This window comes from Polyodon spathula, chromosome 1 (genome assembly GCF_017654505.1).
Source record: "Polyodon spathula isolate WHYD16114869_AA chromosome 1, ASM1765450v1, whole genome shotgun sequence".
Taxonomy (NCBI): Eukaryota; Metazoa; Chordata; class Actinopteri; order Acipenseriformes; family Polyodontidae; genus Polyodon; species Polyodon spathula.
Genome location: NC_054534.1, coordinates 1,762,618 through 1,790,432, shown reverse-complemented (window position 1 = coordinate 1,790,432; position 27,815 = coordinate 1,762,618). Strand labels below are relative to the sequence as shown.

At 47.5% G+C, this 27,815-nt stretch overlaps 1 protein-coding gene across 4 annotated transcripts in view; it reads left to right on the top strand.

Moving 5' to 3' along the window:
• The window catches only part of LOC121307615 (rho-related BTB domain-containing protein 1-like), a 77,197-nt gene that overhangs the window by 46,814 nt on the left and 2,568 nt on the right, over positions 1-27,815 (top strand). For 3 of the 4 annotated variants that reach the window (XM_041239949.1, XM_041240022.1, XM_041239869.1), the window contains exons 4-9: positions 5,405-5,590; positions 6,663-7,702; positions 8,624-8,742; positions 22,459-22,609; positions 23,888-23,967; positions 24,750-24,855. In XM_041239949.1, coding sequence (XP_041095883.1) covers positions 5,405-5,590; positions 6,663-7,702; positions 8,624-8,742; positions 22,459-22,609; positions 23,888-23,967; positions 24,750-24,855 — 1,682 coding nt within the window. Of the gene's footprint in view, positions 1-4,975; positions 5,056-5,404; positions 5,591-6,662; positions 7,703-8,623; positions 8,743-22,458; positions 22,610-23,887; positions 23,968-24,749; positions 24,856-27,815 lie in introns of those variants that run through there. The other variant, XM_041240092.1, reaches the window with a different exon arrangement.

The window sequence follows — 27,815 nt, the reverse complement described above, 5'->3', positions numbered from 1 at the left end:
TATTCGAACGACCATTCTGCACATGAATTTGAAGATAAAAGTTCACGTTAGTGTCCGGCATAAACTACACAGTTGATAAATATTAGAGATAATGATCACAACATGCTTTGTCTTGCACTGACCTATAAAATGGAAAGTGATGTGTGGGACAGCAGGGATTAACATGAAAAAACAGGATCAACAGAGTAAAGTGCTGCTTCAGGTTTGGCAGACGAGACAGAATCAGGATACAGGTGCAGGTGTGCTTTTACACTTTTCAAACACTGGCCCAACTTACAAGGTAATTTTCTGTTATGTGGACTGTAAATGTACAATGCCCACTTTTCTACAGTTTATTTAAGTTCAATTTGAGTTTGCACTTGCGTGTAAAGGCATATGTGAACCACAGTAATGATATGACTTTATGAAAATGTGTAATTTGTCACTTTGTTATTGTGTAGGAACCACAATGCCAGGGATTTAAAAAACAAATCAAACAAACAAACAAACAAAAACGCCTGATGTCTACTTTTATACTGTTTCTGCCTGAAATATACTAATTTTTTTCTGGAATAGATCATGGCATAATTCATCTACACAGAAACAACAGAGAAGCACACAGAATATACTGTATGATAAGTAATCAGTGAAAAATGAAATGAATAAATACCAGGGATCTCTGTTCTAATCCAAGGTTATCTGTGTGGCATGGCCAGGTCCTGTAGGTGAGCACTCAGGGTCTGGAAAGTACAGGGAGGATTTCAGAGAATAAAGTGGAGATTGAAATGGCTGAGTCATTTAAGAGTAGTGCCTGACACATAAAAAATAAAGTATATTTCAGCCCGTATTGCGCATCGTTTCACTTTTTGTTCATAGCACAGTTTTATTTTCTTTATACACGTTTTGTTTAACATCCCCCCTTTTTTTAGGGTGTCTTGAAACAAAACTCTCTCTCTACAGCAGTTACTGCAGTGTAATATTTCTTAATGCTTGTTATTTAAATTTTAACTTGTGTTGTCTTGTCTTGTCTTCAACCTTCCTCGATCCGAGGGTTGGTCGCATTATGTACAAATCTTCGCCAATGAACTCTGTCTTGAGCTTTCCTCGTCGCTTCTTCAGTTGTAAGGCCCATCCATGTTCTAATATTGTCCATCCATGTTGTCCTTGGTTTCCCTCGTGTTCGTGAACCAGGTGTTGTACCTTGTAATATCTGTTTCTCCAAGCAGTCTCCTTCCTTCCGTGTAATGTGACCATAGTAGACCAGTTTCCTTCTTTTGATGTTGTCCAGTATATCCCTCCGTACGCCTGGACTTGTGTTATATTACAGTAAGTGACTGAGTGATATATGCAGTGTGTACAAAGCTTTCAGTATTTTCAGCTTCTTTGTTTATGATGAATTGGTTATGTTTTATCAGCTATTTTTTTTAAGGCTTATTTTGTATTCATAAATGTGTTGTGTGCCGGCTGTGCCTACGAGTACATGCAGCGCCTCTGGAAAGCCGCTAGATATTTAGCAGCATTCTGAATATCCAGCTGGTCCTTCTAAAGTTACTGAGTTTTGTGAAATGGATAGAAGCATGTTAATGAGTTAGACCCTGCCAGATGCTTAAACACTTTGTTGAGTCAGCTGGGTGTGCCGCCGCCAGTCCCAGCGACTCTGTTTTAGAACACACGGAGTGTTCCTAGCGACTAAGCTCTCTGCCACAAGTCGTCCAACAAGCTGCTACCTCTCTACCCAATCACCTCGCAAAGCTGAAATGAGGTGGCTGTGAACAAGAGCTCTTTAAAATCCCTTAATCCTCCCTTAAAATGAACAAGATAATCTGATCTCCTCATTGAAGAGGATCATGAGTAAACCATTCCAGAGGGAGGGACATGGGGAGAGGGTGAGAGGCATGGACAGAGAGAGAGTCTAGGCAGTGGCCGAGGGTGTATAAGAATGAAAGGCAAAGGGAAGTGGATGTGTGCCGATAGAATAATTAAACTCCAGGCTGATTGCAATGATCCAGGTTTCACACCACAATGCAGCCATTGAGATCTTCAGTCCAGCAAAGGAGATTAATCTCTCTTACAGTGCAGCCGTACCATCGCATACTGGCGATGCCTTTAAAAATGCTTTCCAAAAAACTGGGTCTTTTTTAAAGTGAACTAGCCTACTAAGTTTTTTCCTAATGATCTCCAGTGATGGAGCTGTTGTTCTGTGCTGAGAAGTAAAACTACAATGGTACAAGCCATTTGGTGGAATTGTGGATTGGCACTACATCTTCATAATTCCACACAGCAATCGTATACACGGATAACCCATTGGAGTTCCAGACCAGTACCGTATTAAGACCATTGTACTGTATTAAGACCATTGTGTAGTGTTTCCATTGCTCGTAATGCTGTTGTCTGTGACTGGTTGCACTAGGGCTCCTTCAGCGTATTTCAGTGCGTTTAGAACAGGATCTGAATGAGACTTTTGTTTTGAAAATGTCCTATTCCTGCCTCTGCGTAACAACCACCTGTAGCGTGTGCTACAGACTTCCACACACCTCTCGCACCTGGATGATGTGTGCACTCTACAGACTTCCACACACCTCTCGCACCTGGATGATGTGTGCACTCTACAGACTTCCACGCACCTCTCCAGATCACACATGGATGATGTGTGCACTCTACAGACTTCCACACACCTCTCCAGATCACACCTGGATGATGTTTGCGCTCTGTAAAGACTTCCACACACCTCACCAGATCACGGCAGGAGAGGCAGCTGTGGCACACAGACTGCTGTAGCTGGGGAAGCTGCATAGGCCTGTCTGCTGATAACTGGTTCTAAATCTGAATTAATGTACAGCTGTGACCAAAAGTTATGCATCACCTAGAATTTTTGGATTGAGACCTAATAAAAATAAAAATAAAAGTATTGTATTCAACATCATTTAATCAAAAAAGCTGCAAAATGATATCACAATAGTCAAAATCATAATAGTAGTACAGTATTTCATGTTAAATTACAAAATATCACATTTTTGTAATTCAACATGTGAATGTAACATTATTCAGCAGGTTACAGCAGACTTTATGAAGCCAAATTAGTTAATTCTATAGGGTGATGCAAAACATAATATTTTTTTTTTTTACTAATTGAAGCTACAAATGGTTCAAATATCCCAAATGACTTTGTGAAAATTATTTTTATTAAGATAAATCATTTAAATACCAATGTTTGTTAAATAAGAATTATTTCCTAAAATACAAGTTATTTTATTATGTTAAAGTAACTACAGTATGTTCATTATTATAAGTCTTATATATAAAAATAAATGCAGTTGATTAAAACAAACTTGGAAGTCACGCACAACACATCCTGTTTAAATATTGCAGGTAAAATGATTTAAATATTGCAGGTAAAATGATGGTCTTTGTGTTAAGTGTGTTTGCACGGTGTGTTATAAATAATTCACAGTAGATATTAAATATTTAAACCGGACAGTATTCAGAGTTTCAGCAGCCTGTCTCCTTTAATTCACAATTCCCCGTGACTTGATCCACTCCTATTTAGATTTGTCATTCCATGGCTTTATAATCCAGTGTGCAGCGGTATTGTAACCACGTTACCAGAGCATTGCTCCAAATATGCAGACAGCTGCAGAGCTATATACAAAAGTCACTAGACCAGCAGACAGATATCCTGGATAAAAAGTATGTGGTTCAGAGTAGAGCTCCGCCTCATTGTGCTAGATCAGTAAACATGTTCGAATGTTTGTCAAATTAGATTGAGTAACATCTAAAATAGCTTAAACGTATACTCTGCTGCAGCAAGATTTCAGATTTGCTTGGGTTCCTGGCTTGGACAGACTTTAGTAATGTTGTTTTTCTGTTGTTGTTTTCTTGTAGTTGTGGGGGCTGGAGTCCAGCAGGGCTCCTAGTGGTCAGCTTGAATTGTGAGTCACAGGGATCTGTCTTGTTCAATCACTCATGGTTAGTGACAGGCAGTGAGCAGTCTAAAGATAGCCAGCCAGAGTGTTCTGTGCTTTAGCACACGGTAAACTCTCATAAAAAGGGAACAGCTTTTGGTTTGCTGGAACAGTTGTTTTTCTTTCTTTTCTTTCTTTTTTAAGTTCTGTTCATAGCCTCTTTCAGTCATGTGTCTGCCTTCCTGCTGCTTGTCTCAGTGGAAGATATTAACACACTCGCTCTGTATCTCGTTCTAATCCTGCTGCTATTTAGATGATGTTATTAAGGCTCAACCACTAGAAAAGTTATCCATAGTAAAAGCATGGGGAATGTATTAAAGCATAGAGAGGCGTGGTTAAAGCATGGGGAATGTATTAAAGCACAGAGAGGCGTGGTTAAAGCATGGGGAATGTAATAAAGCACAGAGAAGCGTGGTTAAAGCATGGGGAATGTAATAAAGCACAGAGAAGCGTGGTTAAAGCATGGGGAATGTAATAAAGCACAGAGAGGCGTGGTTAAAGCATGGGGAATGTAATAAAGCACAGAGAGGCGTGGTTAAAGCATGGGGAATGTATTAAAGCACAGAGAGGCGTGGTTAAAGCATGGGGAATGTAATAAAGCACAGAGAGGCGTGGTTAAAGCATGGGGAATGTATTAAAGCACAGAGAGGCGTGGTTAAAGCATGGGGAATGTAATAAAGCACAGAGAGGCGTGGTTAAAGCATGGCAAAATGTAATAAAGCACAGAGAGGTGTGGTTAAAGCATGGTAAAAAGAAGATTGAAAACTGTGATAAACAGTGGTAACCATGGGAAAACCACAGGGAAACCTCCAAAATGCTATTTTACGCTAATAAGGGAAAACCTTGATGATAAAGTCCAAGACATACAAAGTTAAATACCTATTTCAGCTTGTCAATGAAACAGAGAATAATTATGGGACGAGCATCTTTGGCTGCAAACAGAAGAAGCCGTTGCTTGATTGCACTTCTGCTTTCTTGTCAGCAGAGATTGAAACACTAAGATGGAAAAACTAAACAATTGTCTCTTTCCTGTAGTTAGGAGAGGCTCCTGTGAAATCACCCTCAGACCAGGCTTCACATGATAAATATCACAGGCATTGACCTGTGCTGCCAGGTAATAGCTACTGAAACTAACTACTGCAGCTGAGGGCTCCTGCTTTACCATTGAACACCATAGGATCTCAGGAGAGACTATATGGAAATCTAGGATATCTGGCCATTAATAAATGCATTTGTTAATTAGTATGTAAACAATAGTAGTTATAAATTGGCCGCATTACCACAGTAGTTATACAGTTACCACACCCTGTTGTCTGTTATTTCCTACTTGTGCATTTATTTATCTGCATGCATTCTGTCTCAGAAAAAAAAAACAATCCTGGTTTCGCAGATATTCCTCCAGTTATCCCATTCTCTCTCTTTCTTTCTCTCTCTCTCTCTCTCTCTCTCTCTGTCCGTGGCAGGTCAGACGTGGTGGTCCTTTGCTTCTCCCTCGCCAACCCCAACTCTCTGCGCCACGTGAGGTCCATGTGGTTCCCGGAGATCAAGCACTTCTGTCCTCGTACTCCCATCATCCTGGTGGGCTGCCAGCTGGACCTGCGCTATGCCGACCTCGACGCAGTCAACCGTGCCCGCCGACCACTCGCCAAGTAAGGAGCGCCTTCACACTCCGCATCTCCCAGCTGGCTCAGCTCAGCTCCCCTACCAGAACCCCGCTCTAACTACTGAACACTCTGTTTCCATCACAGTCCCTCAGCTCCCCTACCAGCCTTCCATCCACTCAGCTCCCCTACCAGCCTTCCACTAACTACTGGACACACTGCTTCCATCACAGTCCCTCAGCTCCCCTACCAGCCTTCCACTCTAACTACTGGACACACTGCTTCCATCACAGTCCCTCAGCTCCCCTACCAGCCTTCCACTCTAACTACTGGACACACTGACACACTGCTTCCATCTAACTACTGGACACACTGCTTCCATCACAGTCCCTCAGCTCCCCTACCAGCCTTCCACTCTTAACTACTGGACACACTGCTTCCATCACAGTCCCTCAGCTCCCCTACCAGCCTTCCACTCTAACTACTGGACACACTGCTTCCATCACAGTCCCTCAGCTCCCCTACCAGCCTTCCACTCTAACTACTGGACACACTGCTTCCATCACAGTCCCTCAGCTCCCCTACCAGCCTTCCACTCTAACTACTGGACACACTGCTTCCTCACAGTCCCTCAGCTCCCCTACCAGCCTTCCACTCTTAACTACTGGACACACTGCTTCCATCACAGTCCCTCAGCTCCCCTACCAGCCTTCCACTCTAACTACTGGACACACTGCTTCCATCACCGTCCCTCAGCTCCCTACCAGCCTTCCACTGCAACTACTACCACTGCTTCCATCACAGTCCCCACTCTAACTACTGGACACACTGCTTCCATCACAGTCCCTCATTACCAGTAAATATCTGGCAGATGGCGCAAGAGACCACTACAAGGTGTACAGACACCTGGTGTTACAATATCAGATTATCAGCAGTTTTGCAGACGCAGTAATTCAAGTTCAAATTCAATACTGGTACGTTCGTCCTACACAAAGGGTTAATGTTCAAGAAAATGTATTAATTCACTTGGTGTTCTTGGTGTTTGTAGTCTAACGCTTGCCCACGGAACATGCCACATATAATAAACTTATAAAACGCTGTTGTGTTTGGTCCCATTCAGGCCTATCAAACCGACAGACATCCTTCCCCCAGAGAAGGGTCATGAGGTGGCGAAGGAGCTGGGGGTGCCCTACTATGAGACCAGCGTGGTGGCGCAGTTTGGGGTGAAGGACGTCTTTGACAACGCCATCCGCGCCGCCCTCATCACCCGCCGCCACCTGCAGTTCTGGAAGTCCCACCTGAAGAAGGTGCAGCGCCCCCTGCTGCAAGCCCCCTTCCTTCCACCGCGGCCCCCTCCTCCTACCATTGTCATCCCCGAGCCGCCCTCCTGCGACGGGGAGGGGCCTGCCACCCTCTTCTCAGTTCCCCTCTGCGCTGATGTCCTCTTCCTCCTGCAGGGTGGCACCACCCGCATCTTCGCTCATAAGGCCTACCTGGCCACTTCCTGCTCCAGATTCTATGACCTCTTCATCATGGAGCTTGACTGGGAGAGAAGGGAGGAGGAGGAATGTGAGGAGGGGGAGGGGGAGGAGGAAGAAGAAAAGGAGGAGCTAGAGGAGGAGCGCAGGGGAGGGAAGGAGAAGGCCGGCTGCACTAAGAGTCTGAACATCGACAAGGACCCTCTGGAGGGAGGAGGCAGTCACCACTTTGTCAGGAGGCATCTCTCACACCAGGGCTCCCTGACGGCTTCCAAAAGCGACAAACCGCTGCCGGAGAGGGCCCAAGAGCAGAGCGGAGTGGGTGTCAGCAGGACTCTTTCTGGCTGGGGCCGGGGCTTCCTCAAGATGTACTTGGAGCGGGTGGAAGACCCGGTGACCCAGCGAGAGAGGCTGATGACAGTGGTGTCCATAGACTGCTTAATCCAGCCCCGGCCCTTCCAGGCTGTGCTGAACTACCTGTACACCGGCAGCCTGGACGAGAGCCGGGGGGACCTCATGCAGGTGGCCTCCATTGCCGAGCTGCTCGAGGTGTTTGACCTGCGCATGATGGTGGCCAACATCCTCAACAAGGAGAGCTTCATGAACCAGGAGATCACCAAGGCCTTCCATGTGCGCCGTGCCAACCGCATCAAGGAGTGCCTGGTCAAGGGCACCTTTGCAGGTCAGGGCTGCCCGTCTATGTGTCTAATCTGTCTATCAGCCTACATTACCTGTCTGTTTATATCAGTGTTCATCTATCACCCTTAAGTACTGTCCAGAATATGGTTTCAACCAGCTAATTAGCATTGCTTTTCAATGCTAATTAATATCTAGAGTGCAAACAGTAATACCACAATTACAGAAGGAGCAGTCTATTAATGATTTGCACAGTAGCATATCTTAATGCCACCACCCTGTACGCCCTGCTGTATTATGGGCCTCTCCACCCCAGTATTTTTATTGTATTCCGTCATACCGGTACAATAACATAAAAAAAGGTAAAAACAAAACAAAGAACAAGATCTCTGTATAGTTTATATGGGGGCAGTAGTAGTGTGGCTAGTGCTAATAAGCAGCTTACTGCTTGATCAAAGAGATCCAGTAGTGCAGGGCTAAGCAGAACAGTTCCTTCCTCGCCCCCTTATGATGTTTTACAGTAAAGGTCATTTTCAGACAGAGCTGCTGAGTAGAGCGGATTGGCTTTACAGTGAGGTGATTTAATTTAAAGAAGTATGAAGGGCTCTAAACAGACCACCCTGGGAGAACAGACCATGCTCAGCGCACTGGACACAAAGAACTGAGGGGGTTGGAAGAGCACTTGAGTGGGTTACTTGTTAATGTAATTGCTAGCTAGTTCTGTTTTTACAGATACAAAACAAATGTAGTCTTTTACAGCGCTTTTCATGTCAGGGCATCCTGGGGATCTCATAGCTAATTAAGAAGCTCCAGCGATGTGAAGTGATGCTTGTAACAAATATCTGTGTCTGTCTGTCTGACTCTGCCTGTCTGTCTGCCAGTCTGTCTGACTTTGTCTGTCTGTCTGTCTGTCTATAGTGTCCACACTCGATGACACATGTGGAGACGGTTTTCCCTGTTATTTTAGATGTTGTCTTTCGATTGGATGATGGTCAGTTGCCCGCCCACAAGCCCTTGCTGATCTCCAGCTGTGATTGGATGGCGGCTATGTTCCGGGGTTCCTTTTTGGAAAGCTACGTTGAGGAGGTGGGTGTCGTTCACGCAGGGCTTGGGGGCTTCACTGTACCCGTTAGGGTTGGTATCCTCTTTATATTATTGATAATTTTGTTAAAATCATATTGGCCAAAAAGGATAAGCATCACTGAAGACAACCAGTAACAGGGGGAAGGCTGTTAAGTGTCATGCAGTTAAATTGGGCATCAAAAAATGACTTGAGAATTAGAGATATTGGAGACGCGTGTACGGTTTGTACATCACACTTCACAGTTTTACACATACCTAGAGAACTGCTTCTCCAATTGGTGAGACTTGGTTAGGACATTCTCCTGCAAGTTATTGAGAGAATCCGAATCTCATGGTTTATGGACACACCCTGTCCATCTGTCTGTATGTCACATGTATATACATGCCCATAATGCATGCATCAAGTATGCTGCTGTTGCAATCTACAGTAGGTGTAACTTCACAAATGCTGCTTCCTTTGTAAACTGTACCGTATATAGTGTGCAGCTGCAGTGCTCCAAAGGCTCTTGTTCTAGCTGTGCAAAGATAAAGAGTTATTCTGAGGCGAGTAACCCTGCGCTCTCAGTTTGTGCTGAGGTCTTGGCTCTGGGGAAATCTCTCTGTATAGTGTTACATGTTCAATCCATGCTGGTGAGCTCACTCAAGAAATAGGACGCCCGTGGATATAATGAAAAACTGGAGCGCTTGCAGGACCATGGTTTTTCATATTGATGAGCTGTGTAGAAACAGCCCATGAAAGATCAGCTCCCTGACGGTGCAACACACAGGCAAGCATTAAAATTGATTTGTTTTTAGCTGGTGATTTTGAAATTGAGGAACGGTCCAAGCAGTCTGGCGAAGGTTTGGCTCATTCAGTGCGAATGCCAGGCAAATTTAAAATCAGTGCGTTACATAGACTGTTTTATAAGCACCCGCCCATTCTACAAAACAGATACATGGATTGCTTTCACTGCACTGCAGTATTGTGGTATTACAAATCTCTGGAATTGAAACCCATTTTCTTTTTTCTTATATAACATATCCTGGTAGCTTATTTGATGTGTCGTCTCCTTCAAATTGCAGTAAGTATTTAAAGGCGTGCTAATCATCTGCCTGTGAGATGGCTATTCTTGGTGACAGAGAAGTTACTCTATAATATATGAGTCAGAATATCTCACCACACAGAAATATGTATCAAGTTGGTTTTGAGCTGTAATGCACGAGTGCCGCAGCCACGACTGCATTGCGGCTCTAAACCAACTCGAGATATTTTTATGTGGTAATGTGTTCTGACCCACATTATTATTTTATAAATTCTATGTTTCTTAAACCTGACATAGTGATTAGAACATCGGTATTTATTGATTGAGTCGTTGATTTTCACCTGTTTTGCAAATCTCATTGAGAAACAATAAATGCAACATGTTTTATTGTTTATTTCCATGGTTTCTTTTATTTTTTAGTAATGCCATTAATAAACTGATTACCTGCAGATTACCTAAATATCAGACTCGGGAGACGGTCATTGCACTTCACGATGACAAAAACAAATCCTATCTTCTTACGAAGATCCTAACTAAACTGTTGACACATGTTTCCCTAACTAAATGTCAGGACTTTGTGAGTGTGTTGGCAGTCTGGTGGTCTATTTATAAAAGGGTTATTTGTAGCGTTTCTTGTTGTGGTCTGTTAGGCAGTCCGTGTAGTTGCTGTTCTGTCTCGATGGCAGTGCGCTGTGTTTATTCATTTTAGAAAGGGCAACAGTGATGCTGTTTGTTTGCAGTTTTTAATGTGACAGTGTAGGTGCTGGGAAAGAACAAAAATGCAGCACTGTGATTGGCTGAAACACCTTCCAGCATGGTGATGCAGAGTCATTATCGGCATGAGAAGGCATGTTTATGTGGTTCAGTTGTGCGTCCCGTGTGAAAGAGTTCTGGGGGCGCACCTGTACATGGGTACGTTCACAGATAGAGATACAGATAAACAGATGGATTTTTGTACTGGCAATTCTTTTTTCAAACTAGCTGAATTAATTGGGTGAAACCTTCACATTGCATTTATTACATTAGCAATAACACTGCGTAATGCTGTAATCCTGCAGTAGTCTGGGGTGTGTGTAAAGAAGCACGTCTCTGTGTGTAAATGTAACTCTTATTGTAGAGGGTGCCATCTCCTGCAAGGTTAACATCTCTGTGACGAGGAGGCACATGTCATTGTATCTTGAGAATCTCTCATTTAGTTGTAATGGTGGAATTTGGTGCCATTCTTGATTGGCTTCGAATATAGGCCATGGTGACCTGCTTTTGCTAGAGCTCTAATTGGTTTGGATAAAAAAGAACCACTTGCCACATACACCACTCGTGGTGTATTAAACTGCAAGTCTTAATACAGTACTGCACTCACATGAACCCCCCCCCCCGCCTCCACTCAGAGAGATGCTGGATTCTGCAGTTAGCTGCCGCAGTGTGGAGCAAGGGGTTAAGGAAAGGTCACCCAGCGCTGTAGCATCAGAGCGCAAACAGAACTGACAACGAGGCCCCCGGAGTGAAACACCATCCCGGCCCCACTGCTCAGCGCTTCCTGAAACAGACACACACGGGCTGTACACAAGAACATGCAGTAAGAAAGTGGGTAGACCTTTCAGGACGGCTCTTAAAGGATCCTAGTGACTCAGCATCAATAACAGGGCAGGGTAACCCATTCCATGCCCTTACTGCTCGCTGTGCGCTGAAGAAGCATCTCCTGTCGCCTGTCCTAGTCTGCATCCACTTTATTTCCAACTGTGTGTCCTCTGATGTACTGATTTAAACAGCTGCAGATCCTAGGAACAGCACCTATAAAACTTCTCTAACATGGAACTTTGGGTGCTGTATTTAGTGTTGTTAGTAAGGAGGTCAGTAAATCACTAGCATGATTTAAAATAGATTCCACACTCTCAGGTGAATACTGATCCAGTTCTCTCCTCTTCCTGACACGCACACACACACACAGCCGGTGTCTGGCTTTGTAGCCTATCAGATACCAGAGTGCTCAAAATTCTGCACAATCCTACACCCATGTGTGTGTCTGTGCCAGACAAGCAGGGCACTCAGTTGAAATGTCCTAGTCTCATCTGACCCAAATGGTAGACAGATAGTTAGATAGATAGATAGAAGGCAGACACACACACACACACACACACACACACACACACACACACACACACACACACACACACACACACACACACATACACACACATATATATATATATATATAATGAGATAGATAGAGAGATAGATGTTACATCTGCATCACCTAGGGCTGCAATATTCAATTCTGCCTTCAGACTGCAGATTCTACTCCCATCAAGGATCATTCAGACATGAAGCAGAAAAGCTGAACATTTTTTTGGCTATTTTTTTTTCCCCCCATTTTCTTGAACATTAATTGAAAGACAAGGTTGACAGCATCATAGGTGACTGTTGTGACATTTAGACTGGACCAGCCTCTGTTTTTACTGGCCTGAGAGATCAGTAAAACTCAGAAATGTATGAAGGGCCGTGTCCTTAGATAGCCTCGCAGGTTAAAAACGTATCTTTCAAATCGCTGGCCTGACCTGGTTTTTGACGGCCTGACCTTTTGAACGATAATTAAGGGTCCTGTCGAACTTGACATTCTGCTAATTGGCCCAAACCGCTGAGGCAGAGCGTGGACACCCCAGAGCCTGTGAAGGTCTCCGGCTGATGCCCCCGCAGAGGGTAAACATCCCCTACAGACGAGTGATCTTTATTGAGGCTGCTACCCTGCGGACCAGGGAGGTTAAGAGTTTTATTATCCTTCAGGTGAAGCAGAAATTAAAAAGACTTATAAGCGCTCTCTGTCATATTGCTGTTCAAATTTAAGACACAACGTTAAGTAAAATATTAAATAGAAAAAAAAACTAAGCAGTGTGACAGGGTAGCTGTGAGCTGTGTGGGGGCGTGCATTCGCTGTTGAGTGACAAGCAGGCGATCGAGATGGAGGTTGACGTTGAAGAGGTGAACAGATTTTGTTTACATAGACCAGGAGTGTGTAATCCGTAGCTTGCGAGCCACATGTTGCTTGCAAGAGCTCAGTAAAGACACAGGCTAAAATGTGTAGTTTGGCACTGACAATTTAATCACTGATCTTAAAATACGCGTCACCTAAGCATCCGCTTCGCAACCACCCCCCCTTCTGGGCGCCATGTTCCTGCTGTGTGAGCTCATCCTTCATGTGCACGGACAGTATCTAAGGAAGGCCATCCGGGTGAAAAGTGTGTTATTTAGTATGCGTTTCAAATGTTTAGTACACGTATCGATTTGGACGAATCAGAATACATAAAATACTATGTGCTCTAAATGAACGTAAATGAACTACGCTTGTTGTATGTAGGGACTGATCATTTTACAGTAGTGTCTATGTAGGGACTGGTCATTTTACAGTAGTGTCTATGTAGGGACTGGTCATTTTACAGTTATGCGGCATGATTACAAGAGTAGCCAATCGCCTTTGAGATAACATCTTTTTAATTTCAGACATGAAATATGCTTTAAAAAATCAAGAATAAGGAAAATTGCAAGTCATGGCAACGAGAGACAGTGTGGTCCAGTGGTTAAAGTCCAGGGCTCGAAACCAGGAGGTCCCTGGTTCAAATCCCACCTCTGTCACTGACAGTCACTCATTCAAATCCCACCTCTGTCACTGACTGACTCACTGTGTGACCCTGAGCAAGTCACTTCACCTCCTTGTGCTCCATCCTGCTGAGGAGATGTTAAATCAATATCCTATTGTAAGTGACTCTGCATATAATGCACAGTTCACAGCCTACCTCTATAAAGCGCTTTGTGATGGAGGTCCACTATGAAAGGTGCTATATAAAGATATTATTATTATTATTATTATTATTATTATTATTATTCTACGGTGCAAATATAGATTTGCTGAGTGCTGCCGACTTCTTGACAGACAGTGTTGACTGTGACACGGTTCAGTTTGTATTAGCAATGTACACAATCAATTTTTTTATTTTCTAATTATATTCACTTCAGTTTTACACTCAAATATTGAGTTACCATAGCTGATATTGGATTAAATTTCAGATCTTTCAACACTTTCAAATGACATATTAACTCCAGAGGGTTTACCACTGAATTAAAGTGATTTCAGAGGCTCTGAAAGAGTCGGCTGATGCTTGTCCCGCAGGGTCCGGGTCTGTCCATCTTTCACGAGTCTTTTCCCAATGCCAAGTCCTTATATCACCACAATGGCAGATGTAAGATGACTTTTAATTGGATAATTTATTACACATACTATTTTCTTTAAATTCATTGGTTCTCGTTTCATTTTCAGTGATCTTATTGGCCAAATTAGTACGTGTAATAATCAGAATTACAGCACGTACTAAAGTCAAATTAGAACACGTGTTTTAAATATTTAAAGCGTGCAAATAATGTGTTTTTGACCTGGATGGGCTTCCATAGGTGTGTTCCTATTTCTCTGTGTGCATCCAATGGAAATTTACTTATGCAAATATAAATGTTAATTTATATACACGTGAATACAAATATAAACATCAGCATGGCAAATAATTGTTTTTATTACCGTGTTCAAAATGAAACCGTACATATTTTTATCTTCAATAATAAGAACGAGATGTTTAAGTTGTTTCTGAGTAGCCTACCTCTGCAATGTCCAAGAAACAGGGATCAGAAGAAAAGACTAGAAAGCAGATGAGTGTCTCCTTTATATAGTTTGCAGGAAACAAAAACACGTTCAGCGGCTGTCTGAAGTATTTTATTTAGCAATGTTTCATTTTGGGAAAAGGAAGTATTTATTTTCAGAGGACTACTTGGGTACTCACTGCATTATGTGAAAAAGAGTTTCAAGAAATAAAATGCAAGTATTAATTAATCATTTTTAAAGGTGCAAGCCCACTTTTTTGTTAACAAATAGATTAGCAAGTGCTGTGTATCACACCAGGAGTTTACAGTAACATACGAACTGAGGTCAGAATTTCAACAGCTGATTAGCAGGGAGAAAGCAAGTGATCTAACAGTTTTATAATTCTAGCCAGTCGTCATTGTGCGTGTGTGTCTGTGTGTGTGACATGGGAAGGCACTTCACTTTCAACAGTGAAGACGAAGGCCTGCTCTAAAGAAAGACTGCTGTACAGTGCGGTAAAGACACCTCTCGAAACGCACACTAACCAAATGGATGCATCATACTTATTCATAACATTCTCATTTTTATACTTTTGTTTTCTGCAAAAGACGCAGAACCTTTATTTTGTTTTCATGAGATAGTATTTATATTACAGTGCTTCATGCTGAAAGACACACACGTTGCACTTATGTGTTTGTTGTAATGTTTTTATAGCTTTAATGTTTTGTCACCGTCTCTGGCTGTGTTGTGCTGAGTGACAGCGTGGCTGTTGTGCTGAGTGTTTGTTTGTCGGGTGTGGGAGTGACAGCGTGGGTGTTGTGCTGAGTGTTTGTTTGCCGGGTGTGGGCGTGACAGCGTGGGTGTTGTGCTGAGTGTTTGTTTGCCGGGTGTGGGAGTGACAGCGTGGCTGTTGTGCTGAGTGTTTGTTTGCCGGGTGTGGGAGTGACAGCGTGGCTGTTGTGCTGAGTGTTTGTTTGCCGGGTGTGGGAGTGACAGCGTGGCTGTTGTGCTGAGTGTTTGTTTGCCGGGTGTGGGAGTGACAGCGTGGCTGTTGTGCTGAGTGTTTGTTTGCCGGGTGTGGGAGTGACAGCGTGGCTGTTGTGCTGAGTGTTTGTTTGCCGGGTGTGGGAGTGACAGCGTGGCTGTTGTGCTGAGTGTTTGTTTGCCGGGTGTGGGAGTGACAGCGTGGCTGTTGTGCTGAGTGTTTGTTTGCCGGGTGTGGGAGTGACAGCGTGGCTGTTGTGCTGAGTGTTTGTTTGCCGGGTGTGGGAGTGACAGCGTGGCTGCTGTGCTGAGTGTTTGTTTGCCGGGTGTGGGAGTGACAGCGTGGCTGTTGTGCTGAGTGTTTGTTTGCCGGGTGTGGGAGTGACAGCGTGGCTGTTGTGCTGAGTGTTTGTTTGCCGGGTGTGGGAGTGACAGCGTGGCTGTTGTGCTGAGTGTTTGTTTGCCGGGTGTGGGAGTGACAGCGTGGCTGTTGTGCTGAGTGTTTGTTTGCCGGGTGTGGGAGTGACAGCGTGGCTGTTGTGCTGAGTGTTTGTTTGCCGGGTGTGGGAGTGACAGCGTGGCTGTTGTGCTGAGTGTTTGTTTGCCGGGTGTGGGAGTGACAGCGTGGCTGTTGTGCTGAGTGTTTGTTTGCCGGGTGTGGGAGTGACAGCGTGGCTGTTGTGCTGAGTGTTTGTTTGCCGGGTGTGGGAGTGACAGCGTGGCTGTTGTGCTGAGTGTTTGTTTGCCGGGTGTGGGAGTGACAGCGTGGCTGTTGTGCTGAGTGTTTGTTTGCCGGGTGTGGGAGTGACAGCGTGGCTGTTGTGCTGAGTGTTTGTTTGCCGGGTGTGGGAGTGACAGCGTGGCTGTTGTGCTGAGTGTTTGTTTGCCGGGTGTGGGAGTGACAGCGTGGCTGTTGTGCTGAGTGTTTGTTTGCCGGGTGTGGGAGTGACAGCGTGGCTGCTGTGCTGAGTGTTTGTTTGCCGGGTGTGGGAGTGACAGCGTGGCTGCTGTGCTGAGTGTTTGTTTGCCGGGTGTGGGAGTGACAGCGTGGCTGTTGTGCTGAGTGTTTGTTTGCCGGGTGTGGGAGTGACAGCGTGGCTGCTGTGCTGAGTGTTTGTTTGCCGGGTGTGGGAGTGACAGCGTGGCTGCTGTGCTGAGTGTTTGTTTGCCGGGTGTGGGAGTGACAGCGTGGCTGCTGTGCTGAGTGTTTGTTTGCCGGGTGTGGGAGTGACAGCGTGGCTGTTGTGCTGAGTGTTTGTTTGCCGGGTGTGGGAGTGACAGCGTGGCTGCTGTGCTGAGTGTTTGTTTGCCGGGTGTGGGAGTGACAGCGTGGCTGCTGTGCTGAGTGTTTGTTTGCCGGGTGTGGGAGTGACAGCGTGGCTGCTGTGCTGAGTGTTTGTTTGCCGGGTGTGGGAGTGACAGCGTGGCTGTTGTGCTGAGTGTTTGTTTGCCGGGTGTGGGAGTGACAGCGTGGCTGTTGTGCTGAGTGTTTGTTTGCCGGGTGTGGGAGTGACAGCGTGGCTGTTGTGCTGAGTGTTTGTTTGCCGGGTGTGGGAGTGACAGCGTGGCTGTTGTGCTGAGTGTTTGTTTGCCGGGTGTGGGAGTGACAGCGTGGCTGTTGTGCTGAGTGTTTGTTTGCCGGGTGTGGGAGTGACAGCGTGGCTGTTGTGCTGAGTGTTTGTTTGCCGGGTGTGGGAGTGACAGCGTGGCTGTTGTGCTGAGTGTTTGTTTGCCGGGTGTGGGAGTGACAGCGTGGCTGTTGTGCTGAGTGTTTGTTTGCCGGGTGTGGGAGTGACAGCGTGGCTGTTGTGCTGAGTGTTTGTTTGCCGGGTGTGGGAGTGACAGCGTGGCTGTTGTGCTGAGTGTTTGTTTGCCGGGTGTGGGAGTGACAGCGTGGCTGTTGTGCTGAGTGTTTGTTTGCCGGGTGTGGGAGTGACAGCGTGGCTGTTGTGCTGAGTGTTTGTTTGCCGGGTGTGGGAGTGACAGCGTGGCTGTTGTGCTGAGTGTTTGTTTGCCGGGTGTGGGAGTGACAGCGTGGCTGTTGTGCTGAGTGTTTGTTTGCCGGGTGTGGGAGTGACAGCGTGGCTGTTGTGCTGAGTGTTTGTTTGCCGGGTGTGGGAGTGACAGCGTGGCTGTTGTGCTGAGTGTTTGTTTGCCGGGTGTGGGAGTGACAGCGTGGCTGTTGTGCTGAGTGTTTGTTTGCCGGGTGTGGGAGTGACAGCGTGGCTGTTGTGCTGAGTGTTTGTTTGCCGGGTGTGGGAGTGACAGCGTGGCTGTTGTGCTGAGTGTTTGTTTGCCGGGTGTGGGAGTGACAGCGTGGCTGTTGTGCTGAGTGTTTGTTTGCCGGGTGTGGGAGTGACAGCGTGGCTGTTGTGCTGAGTGTTTGTTTGCCGGGTGTGGGAGTGACAGCGTGGCTGTTGTGCTGAGTGTTTGTTTGCCGGGTGTGGGAGTGACAGCGTGGCTGTTGTGCTGAGTGTTTGTTTGCCGGGTGTGGGAGTGACAGCGTGGCTGTTGTGCTGAGTGTTTGTTTGCCGGGTGTGGGAGTGACAGCGTGGCTGTTGTGCTGAGTGTTTGTTTGCCGGGTGTGGGAGTGACAGCGTGGCTGTTGTGCTGAGTGTTTGTTTGCCGGGTGTGGGAGTGACAGCGTGGCTGCTGTGCTGAGTGTTTGTTTGCCGGGTGTGGGAGTGACAGCGTGGCTGTTGTGCTGAGTGTTTGTTTGCCGGGTGTGGGAGTGACAGCGTGGTTGTTGTGCTGAGTGTTTGTTTGCCGGGTGTGGGAGTGACAGCGTGGCTGTTGTGCTGAGTGTTTGTTTGCCGGGTGTGGGAGTGACAGCGTGGCTGTTGTGCTGAGTGTTTGTTTGCCGGGTGTGGGAGTGACAGCGTGGCTGTTGTGCTGAGTGTTTGTTTGCCGGGTGTGGGAGTGACAGCGTGGCTGTTGTGCTGAGTGTTTGTTTGCCGGGTGTGGGAGTGACAGCGTGGCTGTTGTGCTGAGTGTTTGTTTGCCGGGTGTGGGAGTGACAGCGTGGCTGTTGTGCTGAGTGTTTGTTTGCCGGGTGTGGGAGTGACAGCGTGGCTGTTGTGCTGAGTGTTTGTTTGCCGGGTGTGGGAGTGACAGCGTGGCTGTTGTGCTGAGTGTTTGTTTGCCGGGTGTGGGAGTGACAGCGTGGCTGTTGTGCTGAGTGTTTGTTTGCCGGGTGTGGGAGTGACAGCGTGGCTGTTGTGCTGAGTGTTTGTTTGCCGGGTGTGGGAGTGACAGCGTGGCTGTTGTGCTGAGTGTTTGTTTGCCGGGTGTGGGAGTGACAGCGTGGCTGTTGTGCTGAGTGTTTGTTTGCCGGGTGTGGGAGTGACAGCGTGGCTGTTGTGCTGAGTGTTTGTTTGCCGGGTGTGGGAGTGACAGCGTGGCTGTTGTGCTGAGTGTTTGTTTGCCGGGTGTGGGAGTGACAGCGTGGCTGTTGTGCTGAGTGTTTGTTTGCCGGGTGTGGGAGTGACAGCGTGGCTGTTGTGCTGAGTGTTTGTTTGCCGGGTGTGGGAGTGACAGCGTGGCTGCTGTGCTGAGTGTTTGTTTGCCGGGTGTGGGAGTGACAGCGTGGCTGCTGTGCTGAGTGTTTGTTTGCCGGGTGTGGGAGTGACAGCGTGGCTGTTGTGCTGAGTGTTTGTTTGCCGGGTGTGGGAGTGACAGCGTGGCTGTTGTGCTGAGTGTTTGTTTGCCGGGTGTGGGAGTGACAGCGTGGCTGTTGTGCTGAGTGTTTGTTTGCCGGGTGTGGGAGTGACAGCGTGGCTGTTGTGCTGAGTGTTTGTTTGCCGGGTGTGGGAGTGACAGCGTGGCTGTTGTGCTGAGTGTTTGTTTGCCGGGTGTGGGAGTGACAGCGTGGCTGTTGTGCTGAGTGTTTGTTTGCCGGGTGTGGGAGTGACAGCGTGGCTGTTGTGCTGAGTGTTTGTTTGCCGGGTGTGGGCGTGACAGCGTGGCTGTTGTGCTGAGTGTTTGTTTGCCGGGTGTGGGAGTGACAGCGTGGCTGTTGTGCTGAGTGTTTGTTTGCCGGGTGTGGGAGTGACAGCGTGGCTGTTGTGCTGAGTGTTTGTTTGCCGGGTGTGGGCGTGACAGCGTGGCTGTTGTGCTGAGTGTTTGTTTGCCGGGTGTGGGCGTGACAGCGTGGCTGTTGTGCTGAGTGTTTGTTTGCCGGGTGTGGGCGTGACAGCGTGGGTGTTGTGCTGAGTGTTTGTTTGCCGGGTGTGGGAGTGACAGCGTGGGTGTTGTGCTGAGTGTTTGTTTGCCGGGTGTGGGAGTGACAGCGTGGGTGTTGTGCTGAGTGTTGACTGGTGTTCTGCCTGCTCAGTAAACACTCTGTGAAAGAGCTGTTTGGTGTCTGCCTGACTCCTTTGCTTGATAGACCTGACACAGCACCTGTAAGCGCTACAATACCGCCTTCACCTGCCTGGGACCCGCACATACACAGAGCCGCTGATACAATACGTTGAGTTAACTGCTGACTATATGTGGCAGCATAAAAAGGGGATGTTGGGCTATTTGTTTTAGCAGGGTGTTTTAGTGAAAAACAAATACAATATTAAAACCTTCATGAACTTGCATCACCAAGAGTTGAACATGTGTTGAAAGTGCCTGAGCTGGCTGCATAGTACTCATGCTGTTCTTAGTGTCCACCAGGTCACTCCGTTTCTCTCACTAGCCTGCTGTGTTGTTGTTATTATGGTGCATCCTGAATATGGCTGTGAGGCATGAGTATGGTACAAGCCTCACAGTGAAATCTGTTGTGGTTCCTGCCCAAGAAAAGGGTGGACACCCTTGACATAGATAGACTCAGACAGCTCACATAACACTATCAGCAGTGGTAGCACACAGAGTCCATAGAACACAGTGTATGAAATGCAAAATAAAGCCCTGGACAAAAAAAACCCTATCAAATAAAAGGTGCAGTGAAAACAGTGTGCGCTTCACACGGGTCCCACTTATACACCTAGCTATACTGTGTGGCGATCTACCACCCCTGAACTAATCTTCATTCTTGTATAGACACAAACCGGTTCACCGTCATGGCGATCGGAGGATTTCAGCAAAGTATTTCATTCTCTATTTCCGGGTAGCCACTTTCAGTAATGCTGGGTGGCACAGCATGTGTTACTATAGCTATTAATGGAAACAGACTTTCTACTGCTGTTCAGCAAAGAAACCATAGTGTACTTACTCTCTATGTACAGACCAACATGAGAGACCTGCTATAGTGTTGCACCTAGACATTTTGGGACAATGTAATGGGCAGTGTTGTGTGAAATACTGCTGTTATGGATTAATTCCCCTGCCGGTGAGATGAGATGAGGTTAGTCGCTCTAAAACCATGAAGCAAGGGAAGCAAGTGATTTCACCCGTGGACAATTTGGGGAACGGAGACAATTTCACCCACAGACTGAAATAACCAAGGAAGTGCAACACTATCTGAAAGCACAACTTGCAAACAGAGATGTCGTTAACATGGTGTGGTACAGATATCCTGTTTTAAAATGGAAAATTACTTTTTTTCATGTTTCTTTCAAATCTGCACATATGAGACCTATATATTGAATGGAGTTGCATGACAGGTAAGATTTCTGAAATGTTTTAGTTAGCTGCCATTACTCTAAATAAGCAGTCTCTTTTAGTGTAACACGCTGTGTTAGCTGAGTGGCCAATGTGTTGCCTTGTGTTTATATATCAGCTCTACAATAGGAGAGAGGAGGCCGGAGGAACAGAGGCTGTGTTGTGTGTGTGTGAGAGAGAGCGAGAGAGAGCGAGAGAGAGCGAGAGAGAGAGGAGAGAGAGAGAGAGAGAGAGAGAGAGAGAGAGAGAGAGAGAGAGAGAGAGAGAGAGATGAAGCTTTTAATCCTTCAGATAACGTGTTTGACTCAAGCAATGACTATGTTATTTGCATTTTTGTTCTACTAAGTAGTATTTTTTTATAACTATTTAATAGCCTGGTGGTAAATTTTTGGTAGAGCAGGGCTGGAAAGGAGGGCAGTTGCTAAGTAAAACAAATCAGTCTTAAGGGTGAGGTTTAAAGACTGTCCCAGCAGGGTATTCCAGAGAGTAGGAGCACAGCAGTTAGAAGCCCTCCTGGTCCTCCTCTCCAGGGCAGAGAGATGTGATGAGGTTAAAAGCTCTGTATCCATGATTGCAGAGGAGCCTGGTTCTTTTGCACGGTGATTAAGATGCTTGTCTGTGCTGTGTGGGGTCGCCGGTTCACACACAGCCTCTGCCCTGTTACAGGTGCATCACGTCCAGCTCGGGACACCCAACTGTGTTCACACTCGGTTATCTAGCTGGAATGACCAGCGGATGTAGATGCTTCAGTACAGAACCATTGCATTGTCGATAAAGTGGTGCTGCATTGCCGTGGAGGACCATGTGGTTGGAGTGGATGCTGTCCTAGGTATCGGGGAGCTTTGATGTTTATTTTCCAGCAGCCCTTTCATCTGAAGAGGCACTGCTCTTTGAAACCTGATCTTTTCAGTGCGCTGTTGCATCTGAGTGTCAGGACACCCACTGGTAGGGGTACCTTAAGATAGATCAAAGCTTTAAAAACGCTAAGTTAAATCCGGGCTCATCAACAATCTGAATCAATAGGATGCTGTGGACTGACTCTTTGAAAGTGCAGCGCGTCCATGCAGCAATATCATGTTGTTGGCCAGCACTATACAGTACCTGCCCTGCAACCATAGCACTACCACGCAAGAACCACAGCTAAACAGCATGCCATTTTACAGTTGAGTTTGTTGGTTACTCACATTTACTGTATTTTACTGCAGGTTTATCATGATATTTTTGCAGTTTCCTATGGTTATATTATGCATTTACTGAATTTGACCAGGTCAAGGATGTTTCCCCTGGTTTGCCATGTTTCTTAATATGCTTTGCCATATCTCATTATTCCTTAACCTTTGCTTTACCTTGTTTTCATTATGCTTTATTACACTTTGCTATGATTTTAATTTTTTTCCATTTCCCTCCCTGACCTGAGATCCAGTCCTGGAGAGGCAGTGCTTGGAGAGGTGTGATTAGACTGCAGATGGAAGTGGTTTGTAATGTTTCCTCTCTCTTCCCCAGGTCTCCATTCCCAACACTAACTGTGCCTGCATGCGCGCCGTGCTGGAGTACCTGTACACTGGCCTGCTGACCCCGACCCCTGACCTGGACGCCATGGAGCTGGTCATGCTGGCCAACCGGCTGTGCCTGCCGCGCCTCCTCGCACTCACAGGTCAGAGCGGGGCCAGCGTGTGCGAGTGTGGTGGGGAGGGGTCCTGACATTGTGGAGATCATACAAAACATCCAGAATAACTTTCCCTAGCGGCTCTTATTGTTTGCATGAATTGTGCAGTGTTTCATATTCATGTTCTTCTGTAGATGAGAAAAAAAAATTAGCACCCTCAACCACAGGGAGCTAACAAGGACATATATTTAACTAAAACAAAAAACTAATTCAGAAAGGGTCTATGAATGAAATGTTCAGGTGTGAAAGAAGTAGTTGTACAATAGCTGTGTGAAAGAATGCACCAGCTGATACTGATTAGGCTGTCCAGCTGTCCCCTGACCAAGCTTGTTTCAGACAGAATAATAATACATTCAGAACAGCTGCAGTATTCAGTAGACAGGGAGAATTTAGCAAGAGAGTGACATACATTCATGTGGGAAGAGGTGGGAGCATCTGCAATCCTTGATGCATCGTGGACTCAGGGGACCGTCTAAGACAGTGCTTGAAACAACTTGCCACCTGAAACGCAGACACTGTTTCTTGATTCTTTTGAGCAAACTGTCCTCTCTGATTTTGGCTGTCTCATCACTTTTCATCCTTGGCCTAGCCAAATTCAGTTTGTTGTTTTGTTGGTACACCTCTTGTGGCTTACATACACCGTATTCGATAATTATTATACAGTAGGTGTGTTAAAAATCCCTGCGATTAAGTGTCAGGGTGTTTTTGCACACGACTGACAGTGTTTAGTTCTTCTTCGTTGCTGGTTCACGCAGGGTTACCTGTATGCTGTTCGCAGTGAGCTGTTCTTCAGAGTCTGTCTCCAGCTCTCTGCCACAGCTAACTGAGAAGCGAGACAGTGAGCATCTCTCCCATGTGAGCTGACATCCTGTATTAGCATGTTGCCATGGCAACCACTTGCCCTAACTAAAGAAAATATAGTCTGTTTGTATCTCAAGGGCTGTCTGTTACTCTCTCCTAAGCTTTATCTTATGTTGAAGTGCTCATCCAATTGGTATTGAGTTTGCCATTGATATTTCTTGGCTCTTGATGGTATCAAAGTCGAGGTCAAGAGGAGTAGCTCTGGCCTTTGATTCGCTGGACTAAAACGATATATCTTTTAAATCGCTTGTCTGAAATTGATGAAAGCTGGTCAAAGGTCAAGAAGTTACTTTACATGCTGTAAATGCAGATGAGGTGATTCAGGTGATCAGGGTATTGACAGGTGAGCTGCTGTGCTGTGCTGTGCTGAGCTGTGCCTCCCCCCCTTGTGTTCCTCCCCAACAGAACAGCACGCGGTGGACGAGCTGCAGAAAGCAGGAGAGGATGCTGACCAGAAGGTGCTGCTGTATCTGGAGATGGCTCAGGTAAGCTCCCTTAGAAAAGTTTACCACAGTAGTTTTGCACAGTATTTTTGCACTTTTCCCCCATGCTTTTCCCATGGTTATACTATGCATTTACCATAGTTTGCTATGTTTATTAATATGCTTTAATTGACCTCCCCATTTATTTATTTAATTTTTTACAATGCTTACCTATACTTTCACTGTCTGGGACCTTTTATACAGGGGTGAACAGTACAAATAAGAACTATATGAATACGTTCTTGTTTATCACTGGTTTTCATAGGAGGCGAGGTGTTAAGATGAATGTCTTAGTAACTTTTTTCTCCTACCAGCTTTATTAAGCTGAGAATCTTGCCTTACGTGGTCATTTTACATGAATTCAGGACCTATTTAAAATACAAACGCAAACTGCTGCATCCTGGTACCTGTGCTGTTGGTCACATGGTCTGATTGCTGCTTTACAATTGGATTGAGGTTGAACTATAGCACAGGAAGTGACTGGGTACTGATAAGCAGCTTTTGATCTATAGCCTTGTCTTTGAAATACCTGCATGTTCCAAATTGTAGTATAACATACAAGCAAATAACTGCAGATCTTCAACAGAAGTCAAGGAGTACCAGTGATAAGAGAGGTAAGTAAATGGAGTAAATGAAGTTTAAAGCCATGGTTAGCGCCAGTTCAATGAATGTCTACAGGGGAACAGGGCAGATTTTGGAAAGTAGGAAGTAGCAGCAGTGCGTTCTGAGAAGGGCTACCCTGTATGAAAATCGTTCCTTGAGTCTCCTCTCTTATTTCATTTCAGTTTCATAATGCAAAACAGCTGGCCACGTGGTGCCTGCATCACATCTGCACAAACTACAACAGCATCTGCCGCAGGTTCCACAAGGAGATGAAAGCCATGTCTGCAGGTGAGAGCCCCGCACCCCTCACCTCCTGACTGTGCACTCCTCACACCCCCTCACCTCCTGACTGTGCACCCCTCACCTCCTGACTGTGCACCCCCTCACCTCCTGACTGTGCACCCCCTCACCTCCTGACTGTGCACCCCCTCACCTCCTGACTGTGCACCCCTCACCTCCTGACTGTGCCCCCCTCACCTCCTGACTGTGCCCCCTCACCTCCTGACTGTGCACTCCTCACACCCCCTCACCTCCTGACTGTGCACCCCTCACCTCCTGACTGTGCACCCCTCACCTCCTGACTGTGCACCCCTCACCTCCTGACTGTGCACCCCCTCACCTCCTGACTGTGCACCCCCTCACCTCCTGACTGTGCACCTCCTCACCTCCTGACTGTGCACCCCCTCACCTCCTGACTGTGCACCCCCTCACCTCCTGACTGTGCACCTCCTCACCTCCTGACTGTGCACCTCCTCACCTCCTGACTGTGCACCCCCTCACCTCCTGACTGTGCACCTCCTCACCTCCTGACTGTGCACCCCCTCACCTCCTGACTGTGCACCCCTCACCTCCTGACTGTGCACCCCTCACCTCCTGACTGTGCACCCCCTCACCTCCTGACTGTGCACCCCCTCACCTCCTGACTGTGCACCCCCTCACCTCCTGACTGTGCACTCCTCACCTCCTGACTGTGCACCCTCTGCACCCCCTCACCTCCTGACTGTGCACCCCTCACCTCCTGACTGTGCACCCCTCACCTCCTGACTGTGCATCCCCTCACCTCCTGACTGTGCACCCCCTCACCTCCTGACTGTGCACCCCCTCACCTCCTGACTGTGCACCTCCTCACCTCCTGACTGTGCACCCCTCACCTCCTGACTGTGCACCCCCTCACCTCCTGACTGTGCACCCCCTCACCTCCTGACTGTGCACCCCCTCACCTCCTGACTGTGCACCCCTCACCTCCTGACTGTGCACCTCCTCACCTCCTGACTGTGCACCTCCTCACCTCCTGACTGTGCACCTCCTCACCTCCTGACTGTGCACCTCCTCACCTCCTGACTGTGCACCTCCTCACCTCCTGACTGTGCACTCCTCACACCCCCACCTCCTGACTGTGCACCCCCTCACCTCCTGACTGTGCACCCCTCACCTCCTGACTGTGCACCCCCTCACCTCCTGACTGTGCACCTCCTCACCTCCTGACCCCTCACCTCCTGACTGTGCACCTCCTCACCTCCTGACTGTGCACCCCCTCACCTCCTGACTGTGCACCCCTCACCTCCTGACTGTGCACCCCCTCACCTCCTGACTGTGCACCCCCTCACCTCCTGACTGTGCACCCCCCCACCTCCTGACTGTGCACCCCTCACCCCCTGACTGTGCACCCCCTCACCTCCTGACTGTGCACCCCCTCACCTCCTGACTGTGCACCCCTCACCTCCTGACTGTGCACCCCTCACCTCCTGACTGTGCACCCCCTCACCTCCTGACTGACCTCCTGACTGTGCACCCCCTCACCTCCTGACTGTGCACCCCCTCACCTCCTGACTGTGCACCTCCTCACCTCCTGACTGTGCACCCCCTCACCTCCTGACTGTGCACCTCCTCACCTCCTGACTGTGCACCCCCTCACCTCCTGACTGTGCACCTCCTCACCTCCTGACTGTGCACTCCTCACCTCCTGACTGTGCACCTCCTCACCTCCTGACTGTGCACCCCTCACCTCCTGACTGTGCACCTCCTCACCTCCTGACTGTGCACCCCCTCACCTCCTGACTGTGCACCCCTCACCTCCTGACTGTGCACCCCCTCACCTCCTGACTGTGCACCCCCTCACCTCCTGACTGTGCACCCCTCACCTCCTGACTGTGCACCCCTCACCTCCTGACTGTGCACCCCTCACCTCCTGACTGTGCACCCCCTCACCTCCTGACTGTGCACTCCTCACCTCCTGACTGTGCACCTCCTCACCTCCTGACTGTGCACCCCTCACCTCCTGACTGTGCACCTCCTCACCTCCTGACTGTGCACTCCTCACCTCCTGACTGTGCACCTCCTCACCTCCTGACTGTGCACTCCTCACCTCCTGACTGTGCACCTCCTCACCTCCTGACTGTGCACTCCTCACCTCCTGACTGTGCACCTCCTCACCTCCTGACTGTGCACTCCTCACCTCCTGACTGTGCACCCCCTCACCTCCTGACTGTGCACCTCCTCACCTCCTGACTGTGCACCCCCTCACCTCCTGACTGTGCACCCCCTCACCTCCTGACTGTGCACCTCCTCACCTCCTGACTGTGCACCCCCTCACCTCCTGACTGTGCACCCCTCACCTCCTGACTGTGCACCCCCTCACCTCCTGACTGTGCACCCCCTCACCTCCTGACTGTGCACCCCTCACCTCCTGACTGTGCACCCCCTCACCTCCTGACTGTGCACCCCCTCACCTCCTGACTGTGCACCTCCTCACCTCCTGACTGTGCACCCCCTCACCTCCTGACTGTACACCCCCTCACCTCCTGACTGTGCACCCCCTTCACCTGACTGCCCTGGTGTGAAGAAAAAGGAAAGTTAATAACGTGGTGTAAAAGTAATGCTGGTATAAAAACAATGAGAAGAAAAAAACTCCAGGAAGGAGCAGCTCAGTGGTTGTTGTCTTGTTTCTTGGTAGTTTTTATTCCTGCCTCTGTGTTTGAACTAGCTTCCAACTGCAGCCCTGCGTGACCGACACTAGTTTAAAAGTACAATTGGAGAAACCCCATCAGAACCACTAGCAGATTTGGAACACATATTTGAGAGTGATCCAGTTGCCAAACAGGCTCTGAGACTTTGATTGAGTTTACAGTGAAATCCATTAGGCCAACGTGCCTGTGTCTTCCCTGACATTAGATTGTTAATTCAATTTGATTCAATAGACGGAAGTGCTTTTGGAAGCAGACAATAGGGGTAGTGTATTCATGTCGGCT